The 15,283-nt window shown below is 54.5% G+C and overlaps 6 protein-coding genes across 6 annotated transcripts; 2 read left to right on the top strand and 4 right to left on the bottom strand.

Annotated features, from left to right (window-relative positions):
* Positions 1 to 1,882: 1,882 nt before the first annotated feature.
* Positions 1,883 to 4,413, top strand: PG986_013210 (uncharacterized protein; the record flags this gene model as incomplete). The annotated part of the gene is made up of 2 exons (XM_066849432.1): positions 1,883 to 1,927; positions 2,923 to 4,413. 2 exons carry the CDS (start codon positions 1,883 to 1,885, stop codon positions 4,411 to 4,413), a joined length of 1,536 nt encoding a protein of 511 aa, XP_066693575.1.
* A 453-nt stretch (positions 4,414 to 4,866) lies between these two features.
* Positions 4,867 to 5,760, bottom strand: PG986_013209 (uncharacterized protein; the record flags this gene model as incomplete). The annotated part of the gene is made up of 1 exon (XM_066849431.1): positions 4,867 to 5,760. One exon carries the CDS (start codon positions 5,758 to 5,760, stop codon positions 4,867 to 4,869), a length of 894 nt encoding a protein of 297 aa, XP_066693574.1.
* A 782-nt stretch (positions 5,761 to 6,542) lies between these two features.
* PG986_013208 (uncharacterized protein) lies at positions 6,543 to 8,153 on the bottom strand (the record flags this gene model as incomplete). The annotated part of the gene is made up of 1 exon (XM_066849430.1): positions 6,543 to 8,153. One exon carries the CDS (start codon positions 8,151 to 8,153, stop codon positions 6,543 to 6,545), a length of 1,611 nt encoding a protein of 536 aa, XP_066693573.1.
* A 598-nt stretch (positions 8,154 to 8,751) lies between these two features.
* PG986_013207 (uncharacterized protein) lies at positions 8,752 to 11,727 on the top strand (the record flags this gene model as incomplete). Its single annotated transcript, XM_066849429.1, has 1 exon — positions 8,752 to 11,727. The coding sequence occupies one exon, from the start codon at positions 8,752 to 8,754 to the stop codon at positions 11,725 to 11,727; it is 2,976 nt and encodes a 991-aa protein (XP_066693572.1).
* Positions 11,728 to 12,115: 388 nt separating this feature from the next.
* On the bottom strand, positions 12,116 to 13,534 carry PG986_013206 (uncharacterized protein; the record flags this gene model as incomplete). The annotated part of the gene is given in 4 exon segments (XM_066849428.1): positions 12,116 to 12,469; positions 12,576 to 13,038; positions 13,160 to 13,509; positions 13,523 to 13,534. The coding sequence occupies 4 exon segments, from the start codon at positions 13,532 to 13,534 to the stop codon at positions 12,116 to 12,118; spliced, it is 1,179 nt and encodes a 392-aa protein (XP_066693571.1).
* A 1,347-nt stretch (positions 13,535 to 14,881) lies between these two features.
* PG986_013205 (uncharacterized protein) lies at positions 14,882 to 15,215 on the bottom strand (the record flags this gene model as incomplete). Its single annotated transcript, XM_066849427.1, has 2 exons — positions 14,882 to 15,080; positions 15,148 to 15,215. 2 exons carry the CDS (start codon positions 15,213 to 15,215, stop codon positions 14,882 to 14,884), a joined length of 267 nt encoding a protein of 88 aa, XP_066693570.1.
* Between the last annotated feature and the right edge of the window lie 68 nt (positions 15,216 to 15,283).

The following is a 15,283-nucleotide window of genomic DNA, read 5'->3' as shown; positions in this document are numbered from 1 at the left end:
TCTTCTCTCCTTCCCTATCTAGGTACATATTATCACCGAGTAGCAGCAATAGCAAAAGAGGAAAGATCCAGTTGCTGACTAGTTTCTCATCCAAATCCATTCATTGTCGAGGACACAGCAGTACTACTGTACACACACATAACTCAGGTACCAAGTCGTAGCGATGTGTGAACTGGCGTCACATTCGTGTCTGCCTCGCCACAGTTCTAGTCAAGCCGAATAGGGGATTGGACATGGGCAAGACGGGTGGCAGGTGGACGGTCAACGGAGAGCGAAGAAGAAACCCACCATTTACCCACTCCATAAGATCCGGATTCGGGCCGCAAACCATGTTCGCATATGTATACGTGTACAGAAGAGACGAGACAAATCGAGGTGTTTTCCTGGTCATGAGCATGTTGAATAGTGTCCGACGTAGGAACCAAAATTGAGGCAAAACGGGAGAAAAAAAAGAACCAGATAATGATACTGCCCAGGCCCACCATTATCGCTCCTTGACTGGCTGGCTGGAAGGCCACGTTGTTTGTATATCCTTGGCTCTCGATGAATTCAGTTCAGTTCGATTCGCATGAGCAGGATGAGAGAAACCATATTAGGTACGAAAACGAGCTCCTTCATGAGCAGGCGGTTGTTGATAGAAGAGCGCTCTCGCCGAAGTATCGGTTGAAACAGCGGATATATAAGAAAACTATGCGAGACAAAAAAAAAACACAGTAAGGGATGGAGCCAATTGCACACACTCTGCTCTAATTGAAGCTTACATGATATCGGACTATATTGGTTTTGAGTATGTATTAATAAACACCCCAAGCTGCAGCCGAATATATGAGATCAAAAATGAGAGGAAACGTACTTGCCTAGACCGATCTGGTGGCTGGCTGGCTGGCTGGGGTGGGTTGTTGCCTCTGCGCCAAAGATGCTCTGCTGGAAACAACGCCTGAGGAAAAGGTGGTGGTGGTAGGTGAAAATCAATATTGGTACAATCATATACAGGAAGTATCTAGACAATGGACACAGGATTTGATTGATGTGTACAGTAGCATTGTACCGTCGCATTTCAGCGCTGCATGCAATATGTGCCTGCATGGCCATACTACGTCGTACAGCGGGATCTAAGGTCTGTATCTGTACACTATCTGCGCTATCTGGCACTCCACAGCCGCCCGCAGGTCGACGTGGGGCACATTCTTGGGAGTTTTAGTCCCAAATGGCCCAGGAATGCAGCGGCAAGCCCGAGAAGCCTCACCCAGGAAAATGAACCTGCACCCTGGACTGGACAAGCTGCTCAATGATGGCCAAATGCGAGCAGAGCTGAGTGACTAGCACAGCCAGCCATACAAGGCATATGATGCCATAATGCAGCGGTAGCCTAGGCAAATAGACATATGATAAGTCCAATCCTCCAATTACTGTCGCTTTTCAACTCACACTAAGCACTCATTGCGGCCATTGCACAATCGAGGGGTGGAAAATAGGTAAGGTGGTTTTGGTAGTCCTACATTGGCTTTCGTCTAATAAATGCGCACGTCGGGTAAAGTACGCAACGCTCTTTGTGTTGTTTCAAGTACAACATCCCAAGTCGGTTCTTTTTAAGAAAAACATCCTGCTTCCAAAAATCCCGTCCAACAACTTGACAGGAGGGAGAAACGGGGCCCAAGGGAGGGAAGGAAGATCACGTGTAACCCAACTCCGCCTGGCTGAACTTCCGGACGGACCTAAAGCGAAAGAAAGCGGGCTGGGCTGGGCTCAGCACTCAGTTTGCTTGCACCAACGCGCGCGAGACAGCTGCTTATTAGTACATAGAGCTTGACCACACTCCCCCAAAAACCCACCCCAGCCGGGCCCGAAGTTCTCAGAGAAAGCTTGCGCGAACCTCATCAAGATGGACGAGGAGGAAAAGGGCTCGGCCCTGCAAGTTGTCATACTGGTAAGCGACTTTTCTCTTGTTTTATCCCGTATTCACTCTCGTTTGCCTTCTTCCTTCGGCCCTCGGGTTTGTCCCATTGCGCAGCGCGCGCCCGTCCACGAATCTGCGGCCGTCAATGCAGTCGCACTTTTGGTCCATGGCCTTTCCCGGACGGACGTCATGGCCCCAATTCCACCATTGGGGGTCATATACACGCGTACGCGCCTGGAGCTTTACTCGCGTCGAACTTCCAACAAAAAAACAGGCGGCCACCAGAAGTGCTTCATGGGAAACCGCATGGGACAGCTGCTGTGTGGATGCATTGCAATTGCATGCATTGCATTCACCAGATCAGAGGAGGTCCTGCCAGAGCATGCTCTTGCCCGGCCACACAAGGAGCTTCTTGCGCCATTGCGCACCCATGACTTGTACTTCCGTGGCGCCACTTAGTGGTGTGGGGTGGCCCTTGATGGAGTTACCGTCAGATCGATCGGCTCGAGCCAGATGCGCAAAGGACGACTGCTTTCATGCCTATTGTTGGCGAAAGAGAGACACGGGGGGGGAAGATGCTAGTCCTTCAAGCAGAAGACGAATGCCTTTGTTGGGGGGCTTTAAGACCCGAGGGGCATGGGACGTGTGGTAACGAGTGGAATGATAGTCGAGTAACCGTGCCACAGTGGGCGGGCCACCAAAAAAACAAGCGAGCCAGGTCATTGGGACGTGTCACGTGCACGAGCCTGTGATGGCCTCATCTCATCATTGTCTCCCACCAGCAAAGGGGGCCAAGGGCTGCTCGGGATTATATACTGCTGGAAGGCCCTATTGACTTCACAGGCCATATCTGTGGCATATGACCAGCAGTGTCATGTTCCGAGGCCCGATTATCCGTTGCATATGCAGCATGTTGCTGGCGATGTTCCATTGGCCCCCGGGGCTATTGCCGAGACAGCCCAGCTCCATCAGACTGTATGGCTTGCTAGATACACATATACTGACAATCATCTGTCTGCTTCTAGGGCTCCGGCGGTGGTCCGCAAGAGAACAATGTCACAGCTATGCTGGTACGATCAACCCATGCTGGGTGGGCCAGAGGGTCGGTAGTAGCCCTCGATGCTGGTGTCCACCTATCAGCCATAACGCGCATACTCGAAGACACACAACCGGAAGGCCTAGGGACGCGCATCGAGCTTCCACATATACTCCAGTCTGGCCCCTTTGCAGGCTTGGAGCTGAAATCAAAATCACCTTCGGCAAATGCCTCTCTCATCGCAAGGCAGCTCATTGACACCTATCTCATCACGCACCCCCACCTCGACCACATATGTGGCTTCGTCATCAATACAGCTGGCCTTCCCGGCTCACGTCCCAAACGGGTAGCCGGTCTCCCCTCGACAATATCTGCCCTGAAGACACATATCTTCAATAATGTAATATGGCCTAACCTTTCCGACGAGAACAACGGTGCAGGGCTTATCACGTACATGCGGCTCGTTGAAGGGGGCAGCCCTGCTCTCGGAGAGGGCGAAGGCAAAGGCTACCTCGAGATCTCAGACGGGCTGGCCGTCAAAGTCTTCGGGGTTAGTCACGGCCATTGCATTGAGCGCCACAGTCACCGTGGTTCGGCGTCATCATCCCGACTCGGCAGCACTGATGTGAGCATGATGTCGCCACGCGGTGTTCCTGGCAGTGGCGCAGCTTCGGGTCCCTCTGCACTCTTCCGCTCGACCAGCATGACTAGGATGTCCGGCAGTCAAGAACGGGAACACATGTGTGTTTACGACTCCAGCGCTTATTTCATCCGCGATGAACACACGGGACGCCAAGTTTTAATCTTCGGCGATGTGGAGCCAGACAGTATATCACTGTCCCCTCGCAATTCTGTGATCTGGCAGGAGGCGGCGCCCAAAATCGTCAGTGGACAGCTGGCAGCCATCTTTATCGAATGCAGCTACGACGACAGCCAGACGAATGATCGGCTGTTCGGCCACTTGTGTCCTCGGTTCATCATTGAGGAACTGCGAGCCTTGGTCAGCGAGGTCGAGCACGCACGTCAAGTTTCCTCCCGACTTGAATCGAATAAGAAACGCAAAAGAGATCTTGAGGAAGCCCTGGGACGTTCGCCCAAGGTTGTGGCCCGCTCTACTGGTGACGACCAACCAGTTTCACCCAAATCGACCAGACTCTCTCCCAATGGTGTGTCAATAGGACCTGGCCACGGTTCTATCTCAGATGAACAGCCGCCAGTGGACTCTCCACATATCGCCACACCAACCGCTGAGTTGACCCTCAAAGACCTCGACCCGACGATGAAGGCTGCCTTGCCGCCCCTTCCTACAGTGCACCCGTTGAAGGGACTGAAGATTGTCATTATTCATGTCAAAGACAACTTTAGTGACGGAGAGTCCACCGGAGAAATCATCTTGAGCGAGCTCCTGGAGTACGAGCAAGAGGTTCAACTCGGCTGCGAGTTTGTCGTTTCCAAACCCGGTCAAAGTTTCAAGTTTTGAAATTTTGTTACTAGCGTGTTCAGTCAGGGGCTTTTCTTTTCATTTCAGGATTGGCCAATCTGCGAGGCATCCTTCCACACTGTGTACGACTGGATGTTATGGATCAAGGGGGTTGTCGTTGTGTCTTGCTATATGCACGCCCTGGTACTATACCTGGCTTGGGCCACGGAGTTCTGGCTGTTGTGGAATAATTGCGACGGTTTGCTTGGTCTTCTCGGTGGCGTTAAGATGTGTCTGAATGGTTAGATAGCATGCGTGGTCCACTGGCCCAAAGCCTTGTTTGTGTCAATTTCAAGAGAACACATGAAGAGGAACAGAGTCTATTTTTGCGTTCGGCATCGCAACAAGATGTGTGTGTATGGATGCCTCCCGATTCCATTTCGCAAGCTATGAAATCTAGCAGTCTACTTGCATTCTCGAAAGAGTTTAATGAGGTCCTTGCAGGTTGACTCTCTACGCAGAGGAGTTGTTGCTCTTCAACTTCTCATAGCCCTCCATCCCACCGACGTCCTTCTCGAAGACCGGGCGCGGGATCTCGAGGCCCTCGGTCAAGCGACCATAGGTGATGCCGCCCAGCCTGCTCATCGGGCGCAGGACCTCGGGCGCCACGAGGTTCCGCTCCTCGTTGATGGCGTCCTCGCGGACCCAGAAGCGGACGCCCTCGAGGACGACGAGGACGCCCGTCTTCTTGCCGGGGGTGGCGCGGCTCTCGAACTCGCGGGCGCTCTCGAGCTTGCACTCGACGCTGAAGACGGCCTCGCCGACGCGCGCGGCCTTGACCTCGTGGCAGTCGCTGACGGGTGTGAGGCCGCTGACGTCCCACTCGCTGGCGCCGTAGGGGGCGTCGACGCTGGTGGCGTTGGCGGCCTCGACGAACTGCTCCGAGATGATGTTGACGACGCACTCCTTGCTCTCGACCAGGTTCTTGAGCGTGTCCTTGGGCCGCTCCAGGTTGCCCGCGAAGCCCAGCACGAACAGCGGCGGGTCGTGGTTCACCATGTTGAAGTAGCTGAAGGGCGCCAGGTTGGTGGCAGAGCCGTCGGGCGACCGCGTCGACACGAAGCCGATGGGCCGCGGCACGATGCTGCTGATCAGCAGCTTGTAGTTAAAGGGTGCCGGCCGCCCGGGCTCGTACGGGTCAATCGTGACGTGCTTCTTGGCCGCGTCTTCCGCGGCGTGCAGCTTGTTGGCGCCGCCGCCGAACTGCCAGGACGGGTCGGCCGTCTTGGTGTAGCGGAAGGCGGCCGAGGTGTCCCAGTCCGGCCGCGACTCCTCGACCTTCTTGAAATCCGGGTGCGGATTCCGCTGGATCAGCTTCTCTGACTCTGTGGAGATTGAGCCCGACATGTTTCTGGTGGTGAGGAGCTGAGGGGGAGGTGCTGAAGGACGGAGGCGAGTTGATAGTAGTGGGGGTTTGGGTATGCGAGTAGACGCAGTCTTGATGTTTGAAATCAGTCGGGTGAACACAAGAGGTCTTGACAGAGGCATCACATGAGAACAGGCTGAAGACAGTGGTGCGGAGTGAGTGACAATAGCTGAGTCAGCTTTTATTCATTCATCAATAAGACGCTGCTGGATATGGAGGAACCAGGGAAGTTATGGAGGATCGTTACAAATCCGGCTGTAAGTGGTTCCCTCCTGTTGGTTCCGCACTGGGACACGCCGTCATCAGGCGAACCCCGCCATCGCTTTGCTTTCCGCTCGGCCAGTCGGCGATTCATGCGCGTAATTGATTGATTGACCTGAGCTCAATTCCGTCGTCCATGTTGACGGGTATTCCCGGGCATTGGCGATCCCTGAAAACGAAACCAAGTGTCCCAAGATGGGATCCTTTTCTCATCTGTATTCTCATTGGTATTCTCGCTATACTGCGCGTACGACATAACTGTCACTTCTAAACTCTCTAGCTGGGGTTCACGGGTTTGCAGGTATGATGTAATCTCGGTATTTCTGCCCATTGGGTCATCTGATCAACCAATAAGATAGGCCGTCTGATCCCAATCGGTACATCATGATTGATCACGCATTGCTGCTGTGCATCATATGTCTGCCGTACTACTACATAAGTTTTCAATATATGCGAATGATTCCTCAACCAGTATTACTAGAAGCTGCCGTGTCTTGTTACTCTATAGACGGGACTTTACTCTGTCGGCCTCTTCATTCAGGAGTTGCCAGACATGGAGCCCCTCCTCCCATCGGTTATCAGCCCACACGTCTGTCTTACCGTCACTTCTCAGCCGTCTCGCCTCTTTGACTCCCTTAGTCCCCCATTCAACGTCATCGCCATGGACGAATGCTGCCAGAGCCTCGTTCCACGGCTTCAAGATCCGCTTGTCCTCGTCCGTCAAGCCAGGGTACCAGAACCAGATTGCCATGTCTGTCGCATGTGTCACGCCCCATTCCGGAGGGTATCCGCAACACTCGGCCCGCCACTCGATTCGATATCGTAGAAGATCTTTTCCAGGCTGTAGACCATGGTCTACCAAGGCTCTGTGGAAACCGCGCTCCAAGCAGTGGACCTGTAGGTTTGCGTATGCATGGCCGAAAAGGTCTTGCCAGTCCTTCATACCCGGAGGCAGAGTCTTGGAAGCTCCGCAGTAGTCTAAGAGTAGCTTTGATACAGCAATCTCGGGGTAGTCTGCGCAGAGGCGGGTGTACACGCCATCATATGAGTCCTTTGCTGTCCTCCACTGGCGATAGAGATTGTGCTCGTCTCGACATTCGCCATTCATCAACTTCATTCCTCGTCTCTTCATGCGGCGGGCGAAGTCGCCCGAGTTGATATGGGCTATCGTTTCTCGAGAGACGAAAGAATCATCCGTAGTTGCGCGGAACTCGGTGATGCTCATATCCTTCTGGCTATCAACAATCACCTTGGCGGGTGTCTCTCGTAGGCGCTTCAGTTTCTCTTCAGCCGACAGGCTCAAGGGTATGCCGAGGACTCTGAGCAACTCGTCAAATTGCTTTTGCTGTTCGACGATGCCTTTGGCCTGAACGCCGGGCCCGTTGCTCCACATGATGACTCGCTTGATGACTGCCTTTTCGTCAGGCACAAAGTACAGCTCATGTGCAAGTTGCTGGAAAGTGCTGTGGGAGCCGGCTGAGTAACCAGCGACGGTGATATTGCCCGGATCGCCACCGAAAGCTCGAATGTTGGAGTGCGTCCATTCCAGGGCTAAGCGTTGGTCCCAGAATCCCATGTTACCAGCCGCATGACCATCGCGGGCTGCTTCGTTGTGTAGCTCGGCGCTGGCAATGAAGCCGAAGGTGTTCAGACGATACGCCGGTTGCACAATGATGCACCGCAAAGCAGAATCATTCAAGAGATGTGTGATAGACTCGGGTGCCATGTTCGGGTTCCCCCATTGCAGAAAGCCTCCATGGATGTAGAAAAAGACAGGCCATCCGTTCTTGGGGGCCGAACCTGCGGGGATGTAGATGTTTAGATGCAGGCAGTCCTCATTCCAGCTTTCTTCGTTGCGTGAGTTCTGCCAAGCAGGTTGCGGACAGACAGCACAGTTGCCTGTGAAGTTTCCTGGATTTGATTTGGTACCATATCTGTAATGGAGCGGAAGTGGTCTTGGACGCCTGAATCGGAAGGCTCCGAGGGGCGGTAAAGCGTACGGGATGCCGCCAAAGGAGTGCCCGACGGGCTTCGACTTCTGACATAAAGTAAGACCGGTGACAGAGCCCAGCTGGTGGGTATCAAGCGTGTGAGGAGCAGTCGTATAGTTCATCTTGGAGTTCATATAGCCCGGAAAAAACAGAGTAGGTTTGAATCGAACCAAGAAGAACGAGAGAGAGGAGATAGGGGTGTTTTATCAAAGCACCTGCTTCATACCGCAACCCCGACGAGCCGCGGCCGGCAGATAAAAACGGCCGATCGTCTGAAACCCCCATGACATGGCCCGTAAAAGAACCCATGCCTGGAGCCATAGCTTGTAATGGCGGTATTGATAACGTCGATAAAATTATGGGTAGCTATTTCATGGAATGTTTGCTCTACTTGTCTCGGATACCACTATACGACTAATAATCCACCCCCCATCTCATCTCATCAGGGAATGTACCAACAGAGAGGTACGTACGATAAGAAAGATACGCCCTCTAAACTGGGCTGGGGTCTCCCCCACGTTACAGGGGACCTTAGCGTGGCCTTTGGCGCGCCGGGCGCATCGATAAGATAAGAATTTTGGATTTTTAGTGCAGGTACGCTACCCTCTCGCCGACAGAGTCATCTCATGCAGCATCCTGGCGCTGCAGCTTTGCGAGCCTACTACTTGGGTTGGATTTGTTTTTCTTTCTCCCTTTAACAAGAATGCGCAACGAGGCTTCATGAAGGTACCTCCCGCGACTCAGAAGGCGCTGAAGAGGACTCCAGCGCTGCACCCACGTGCCAAAGGCCCGCCCATACTTGTCACCCCGTCCACCCTACAGAAAACCCGAAAGGCGACTTCCCAACCACGAAAACGACATCGTGAACCCGGCGGCCCTTCCGCCTTGAGCCCCAAAGCCTTCCCCATGTCCGCCCAGAGGTCCTTTCTCCCACCTCGGCATCGCTTCCAATCCAACCAGAAATCAACGTTTGAGGGCGCTGAAATCCCCAACGGGCTGTTTGAGCCGAAAAAGGGAGCAACCCTTAAGATCATACCAGTCCCGGCAACTTTGCGCCTTGGGAAGAAGCAGCCGTTCTTCTTCTTGGTGGATGTTCCCGAAAGAGACCTCGAGGCCGAGAAAAAGGACGAGGCCGACAAGCGGGCACGAGCGTTCGGGGCCAAGATGTTGAACTGGATTCAGATCGTCACTACTCCCACTGCCGATACACCGGGTACAAGTCTAGTCCTTCACTTTGACGACCGGCGCTATGTGTTTGGTAACATCTCAGAGGGCACGCAACGGGCCATGGTACAGCGCAAGATCGCCTTAAACAAGACAGAGGATGTTTTCATCACCGGTCCTGTAGATTGGCACAGTGCTGGCGGCTTGCTAGGCATGGTCCTCACGCTTGCCGACGTGATTGCCAGCGCAAGGGAACATTTGGGTGCACAAAACGCCGAGCGACAGCGCAAGGGAAAATCCGCCGCCACCGACAAACTTCTATCGCGGTTGAGCATACACGGAGGCAGAAACCTATCCCAGTTCCTAGCTACTGCACGACGTTTCATCTTCCGGAAAGGCTTGCCGCTCAAGCCGCACGAGATTCGGAATGATCCGCGCGTATCCAACCAGGGTTCAAACGAACCCGACTGGCAAGACACAAACATCAAGGTCTGGTATGTGCCGTTAGAGCCCGCAGACAAGGCTCCCGTTGATGCGACTCGGAAGCGAAGCGCCGATGACTCGGAAGCACCGGACACTGTGAAAGGAGACAGCACCGAGGAAGAAGACTTCCAGGCCACTCAAAATGTCGTGACCCAGATGTTCAACTCTAACTGGAGAATGGACGCTTTGGTTGAGACGACTTTGCATGAGGCTAAGCTCCCGGCAAAGTTGTTTGTACGGGATGAGCATGGCCACATTCAGGTGTATGAAGGACCCTTACCAGGCAGGGACGGAGACGTCCCTAATATACCAGTTTTGATTCGCCAACCGTGGCCAGCCGCAATGGTACCGGTGCTCCCCCACACAGAACCGGCACGTCAGTCAATATGCTACATTGTCAAAAACCATGACCGCCGGGGCAAATTCGACCCAAAGAAGGCTGCACAGTTCGATATACAGAAAAAGGACTACAGCAGTCTTACCAGGGGTGAAAGCGTCACCGCCAAAGACGGTACCGTGGTCACCCCGGAAATGGTCTTGGGAGACACTGTTCTTGGAAAGGGCTTCGCCGTCGTGGATATACCTGACGTTTTTTACATCGAACCCCTGCTAAACCGGCCAGAATGGTCGAATGCAGAGATTATGGACAATGTCTGTGTGATGTTCTGGTTGCTTGGACCTGACGTCGCCACCGATGCCCGCTTGCAAAGCTTCATGAAAGATCAAGCCAAGGTCCGTCATATCGTCTGCTCTGGGGACACCGCTCCAAACATGATTGCCCTGGAATCCGTGGCGACACAAGCGTACAAACTACACAGCATCGACCCGGAAAGATTTCCCTTGCCGTATTTCAGTAACGCGCACACGCTTCACGGCCACCCAATCAACAAAGCTCCCGATGGGTACGAGGCTGGCCGAACAGGCAAAATGATACAGTTCTCTCCCCAATTTCTGCATCAGGATGACAAAATTGTGGGATTCCCAGACCTTGAAAAACTGGCGGGAAGCGAGCCTCAGTTCCCCGAGGTTACCGCGCTGGCCAATAAAGCAAGTGAGCGGTTGCAAGATACCGACTTCCTAGCGAAGATCGAGAAGGTAGAATCTGATATACCAAACCGCGATGCGGAGGTTATCACTCTTGGGACAGGGTCCGCGTTACCTTCCAAGTATCGTAACGTGTCTGCAACTCTTGTGAAAGTACCTGGGTACGGTAACTACCTATTTGACGCTGGCGAGAACACAATGGGTCAATTACGACGCGTGTTCGGGAAGGAATTGCCCACAGTGCTGCGCGAGCTCAAGGCGGTATGGATTAGCCATCTGCACGCTGACCATCACTTGGGAACCGCTGGTGTGATAGGGGCATGGAACAAGGAGACGAGCAAATCCAACCCGTCGGCAACATTGCATGTGGCGTCACATATGCACATGTTGGACTGGCTCCGCGAATATGCCCAGGTTGAAGAATTTGGCTACAACCGCCTGACGTTTACCGAGTTCAGAAACTACGATGCGGTTACGCGCATTGCCAATCCACGTATCTTCGGTACGGAGCAAACTGAAGCTCATGGCATTGAGCGCATTGACGCCTGCTTTGTTGACCATTGCCATGGGGCTTTGGCGACAGTATTTACTTGGCCTTCGGGTCTGAAGATCGCCTACTCGGGTGACTGTCGTCCCAGCGACAGTTTTGTCAAGATTGGCCAGGGTGTTACCTTGCTGATCCACGAGAGCACGTTCGACGACGAGCTTAAAGGAGACGCTGTCGCAAAGAAGCACTCCACCATGTCCGAAGCCATTGATGTTGGCCGTAGGATGGGCGCCAGGCGCATCCTGCTCACCCACTTCTCCCAGCGCTACCAGAAAGTGCCGGTGATTGAGGAGAACTTGGAGGTCAAGCCGGATGCGGATGGCAAAGACAAGGCAAGGCTCGACGAGATCATACTGGTGGCCTTTGATTACATGCGTGTCAAGCTTGGGGAATTCAGGAAAGCGCAGGCTTTCCTGCCAGCTATACAGAAGCTGTTCGACGATGTGACAGAGCAATAGACATGGGTATATACTACCCAAACCTGTGAATCAAGAACCCCAACTCATGTAATATGGACAGCCATGCCCATCCGTGAAATGTCTTGGCCCTTTGTTTTCGGCACTGTCCTGTACGGTCTGTCTACTGTGAAAGATATGGATGTTGCTGAGTCGACCTAGTTGAGGTTTCAACATCATGACTTCCAAACACCACTCTCGGTCACAAGTGAGCTACTATTTACTATACGCATAGCACCCTCTAATTGGTTTGAGGCTCGCCTTTGTTTACTAAGCGTCGTTTGTCCGACTCTACAGATATGATATCCATGGACTTTTGCGGCGTTCATGATGCAGCACAGACTATATAACAAGAAAGGAAAAGTCTCCGTCCGTCCCGCCCTCTCCCTCTCTACTCGTCGAACAAGGTATAGTTGGGCCCGTTACCGTCGCGCTCGCCCACGACGGCCCACCCCACGACGCCGGTCAGCTCGCCGGAGCGGACGTCGCGCGCGAAGACGACGACGCGGTTGTCGTCCTGCAGCGCCGAGGCGACGAGGGTGCCGGCCCGGTTGATGTTGAAGCCGCGCGGGTTGCGCCCGCCGGCCGGCGCCGTCTGCACGTGCGCCAGCGCGCCCGTCGCCCGGTCGATCCGGAAGCTGATGAGCGGGTCCGACGGCACCGCCGTGCTATTGCGCGGGTCCAGGTTCGGCATCATGAGGGAGTTCTCGCCGCGCGAGGAGGCGATGACGAAGCGCTGGTCGGGCTGTTCTCGGAAACGGACGTCAGTGTCAGGATCAGTACGCATGTAACACAGGAAGGGCAAAGCAGCGGCATGTGCGGATTGGTTAGGTAGGTACATATGCACTTACAGATATCTTCAGCTCCGCGGCCTTGGTGCCGGCCGGCACGCTGGCTCCGGGGCCATGGCTGCTAAAGTCAAAGAGCCGGTCCATCGTGAGCGCGCCCTTCGCGTACGTGACCTTGTATCCGGTGATGGTGTTGCTGAGCTCGTTGAGGACGTAGAAGAAGGTCTTGGTGCCGGCGGTGGCGAAGACGCCGTGGCGGGGGCCCGAGCCGGGTAGCGCCTTGACGGGGTCGATCTCGGCCCACTCGATGGACCCCTTCTGGAGCGCGTAGACGCGGAGCAGGTCGGCGCCCAGGTCCGGGACCACCAGGAACTTCTTGGTCGGGTCGAGGATCGTGTGGTGCAGGTGCGGCACGTCCTGGCGGTCCGGGACGGGGCCCGGGCCGGCCATGGTGTAGGTCTCGTTCTGGGACAGGGACAGGGACGACGTGTCTTTGACGTCGAAGGAGCTGAAGGTCGAGGTGTCGCTGATAAGTGAGATGGCTTGTCAGCATGTACTCAACCCACGTCACCAAATACGGTTGAAATTTAGCCAGTTGTGAGAGCAATGGCAGTCTTCTCCTATGCTCCAGAAGGGGTGGCACTCACTAATGAGCGACGGCCAAGCCGTTGTTATTCGGCCCATATAGCGAGGCACTGACGGGGCTCTTGAGAGTAGGCAGGATATCGAGAGTTTGGAGAGTGGCGTCGTCGTTAATTTTGTACGACGTCAACGAGCCCTCGCCGCCCCAACCCTCGTTCAGGCAGTACAAGGTCGACCTCCCCTTGTCCAGCGTCATCCAGGTCGGCTCGGATCCGCAGTCGAGCGATTTGGAAGTAACTGTGAGCCCTTTGCCCGCAAGGTTCAGAGTGTAGATCGCATGGTCGTTGTACGACGTGGCCCAGAGCTTGACGGCAGCGGTGGGAGACGCCAGCAGCAGCAGCAGGGACAGAAGCCCCTTGGGGAGTAACGTCGTTCAGCATATCGGCGTCGAAGTTGAATCTACTCTACGCAGGGCTGTTTTGCTACTGGAGAAGGGCGGCTGGCTGGCTGGCTGGTTGCCACATTGGTTTCGACAGCAGCTACTGCTAAGGTATTTATTCGGCTACGGGGCTGTCTTGCTCGGCTGTCATAACTGTTGCAGATCGCCTAACCAAGCACAACAAGCCAGGCGGGATGGTTGGTGTAATCATCCGCCGGCTGGAGGTTCCGAACCTGTTATTTCCCAGTTGGGTCACCTGCGAGGCATGCTCGGGTTGGGTCAGGTCATGCCGTGCAGTGCATGGCGGCTTGCCGTTCGTTCCACGAGTCAGTGTCTTGCCTTGCCCGAATCGGCCAGCACACACGCACCACGGAGAGCCGAGTGAGGGACACCAGCAAAACAGGTGACAGGGTGTCATGGACCAAGGCGCTCAGCGCGTTTCCGCCGCTATACACGACTTGTTCTCGACATGATCTCATACAGGGGTATCGCATCCTACGGTTCCTTCTCTCTCCCATTGGATGCCGCGTACAGGTAAAACCGGGTCGACTCACGCCTCTCTGGAACAGACGGGAAGCAATTCCTACGGACACAAGACTGTGTTGACGAGCACGTCTGCTTCCCCCGCACGAATCATGGCAGATTTGGGGTACCGGGACCCAGATTTCTTCATCGCCCAGGGGTCGGCCCCAAGGGTTCATCTTGGCAAAAGACGCGGCCGAAACCAATCAGAATCATGCACAACCCAATCGGGCGGCGGAGCATACCGAATCATGATCCTTTTCTGCAAAACGACCGACGGGCACTTCGACATTTATCGACGACTTTCCCGTTTCCCCCGTCAGCCCCCACCCATCTTAGGAGACAATAAGAATACTGATCAGACACTAACCCCATACTGGATAATAGACATGGCAAGCTTCTGAACTCTTGCGGCCCGATCATGATCTACTACAGCTGGGTTAGGTGCGTGTGATTAGTAAGAGTAGAACTCGGAGAATTACAAATGATACACGATCGATGGCTGGTCACTACAATACCCTTGTTGTGTCGTTGTCGATTTCCAGATAACTGCATGGAAAATGATGGGTTGGGGAGACTCGCCGTGACACTTAGCATGCATATAACCTTACCACGAGGGCAACAACAACCATAAACATAACGATGCATAAGAGTTTGCTAAAGGTCTCGCGTATCACTATGTCACTGTGAATTCTAGCCTCGAGTTATGCCAACCCCAATATCCAACCACTCCATTTTCTATATCCAAGATCAGAAGCTCAAGAGACAGCATGCTGATAACTCCCATAAAATACGAGAACCCAGTCCGATCGACCTGCCACCCGCCTCACATGCGCCCCTTCTTCATCATCTGCGACCAAGTCGTGACATCGCTCTTGGCCTCCGCGTTCGGAGGGGGTGCGACGCACGAGGCCGAGTCCTCGGCCAGCAAGTCCGGATCGGCACAGCGGCTCACCGAGAGATCCCGGCGCAGCTTGCTCTGCTCGTCCTGGTCTAGCCGCCGCCGACACGCCTCCTCGTGCTCCCTTGCCGGATAAATGGGTTCTTATCGGGATCGACCGTCTTCAACCCCCACGGGTTTGCGCGAGGTACCGCTTGTTGGGCGTCGTGGTGCTGGGTTTGCTGTTGTTGTCGTTGCTGCCATGCTGAGCACCGTTCATCCCGGTAACTTCCGACTCCGGGTACGACAGCTCGCGGCGATCAAACAACGGCGGGCGGGGGCCGCTTG

The sequence above is a fragment of the Apiospora aurea genome, assembly GCF_038362705.1.
Source record: "Apiospora aurea strain CBS 24483 chromosome Unknown utg000009l_segment0_segment0, whole genome shotgun sequence".
Lineage (NCBI taxonomy): Eukaryota > Fungi > Ascomycota > Sordariomycetes > Amphisphaeriales > Apiosporaceae > Apiospora > Apiospora aurea.
The sequence above is the reverse complement of the archived record's forward strand: the minus strand, read 5'-3'. Positions and strand labels throughout refer to the sequence as shown.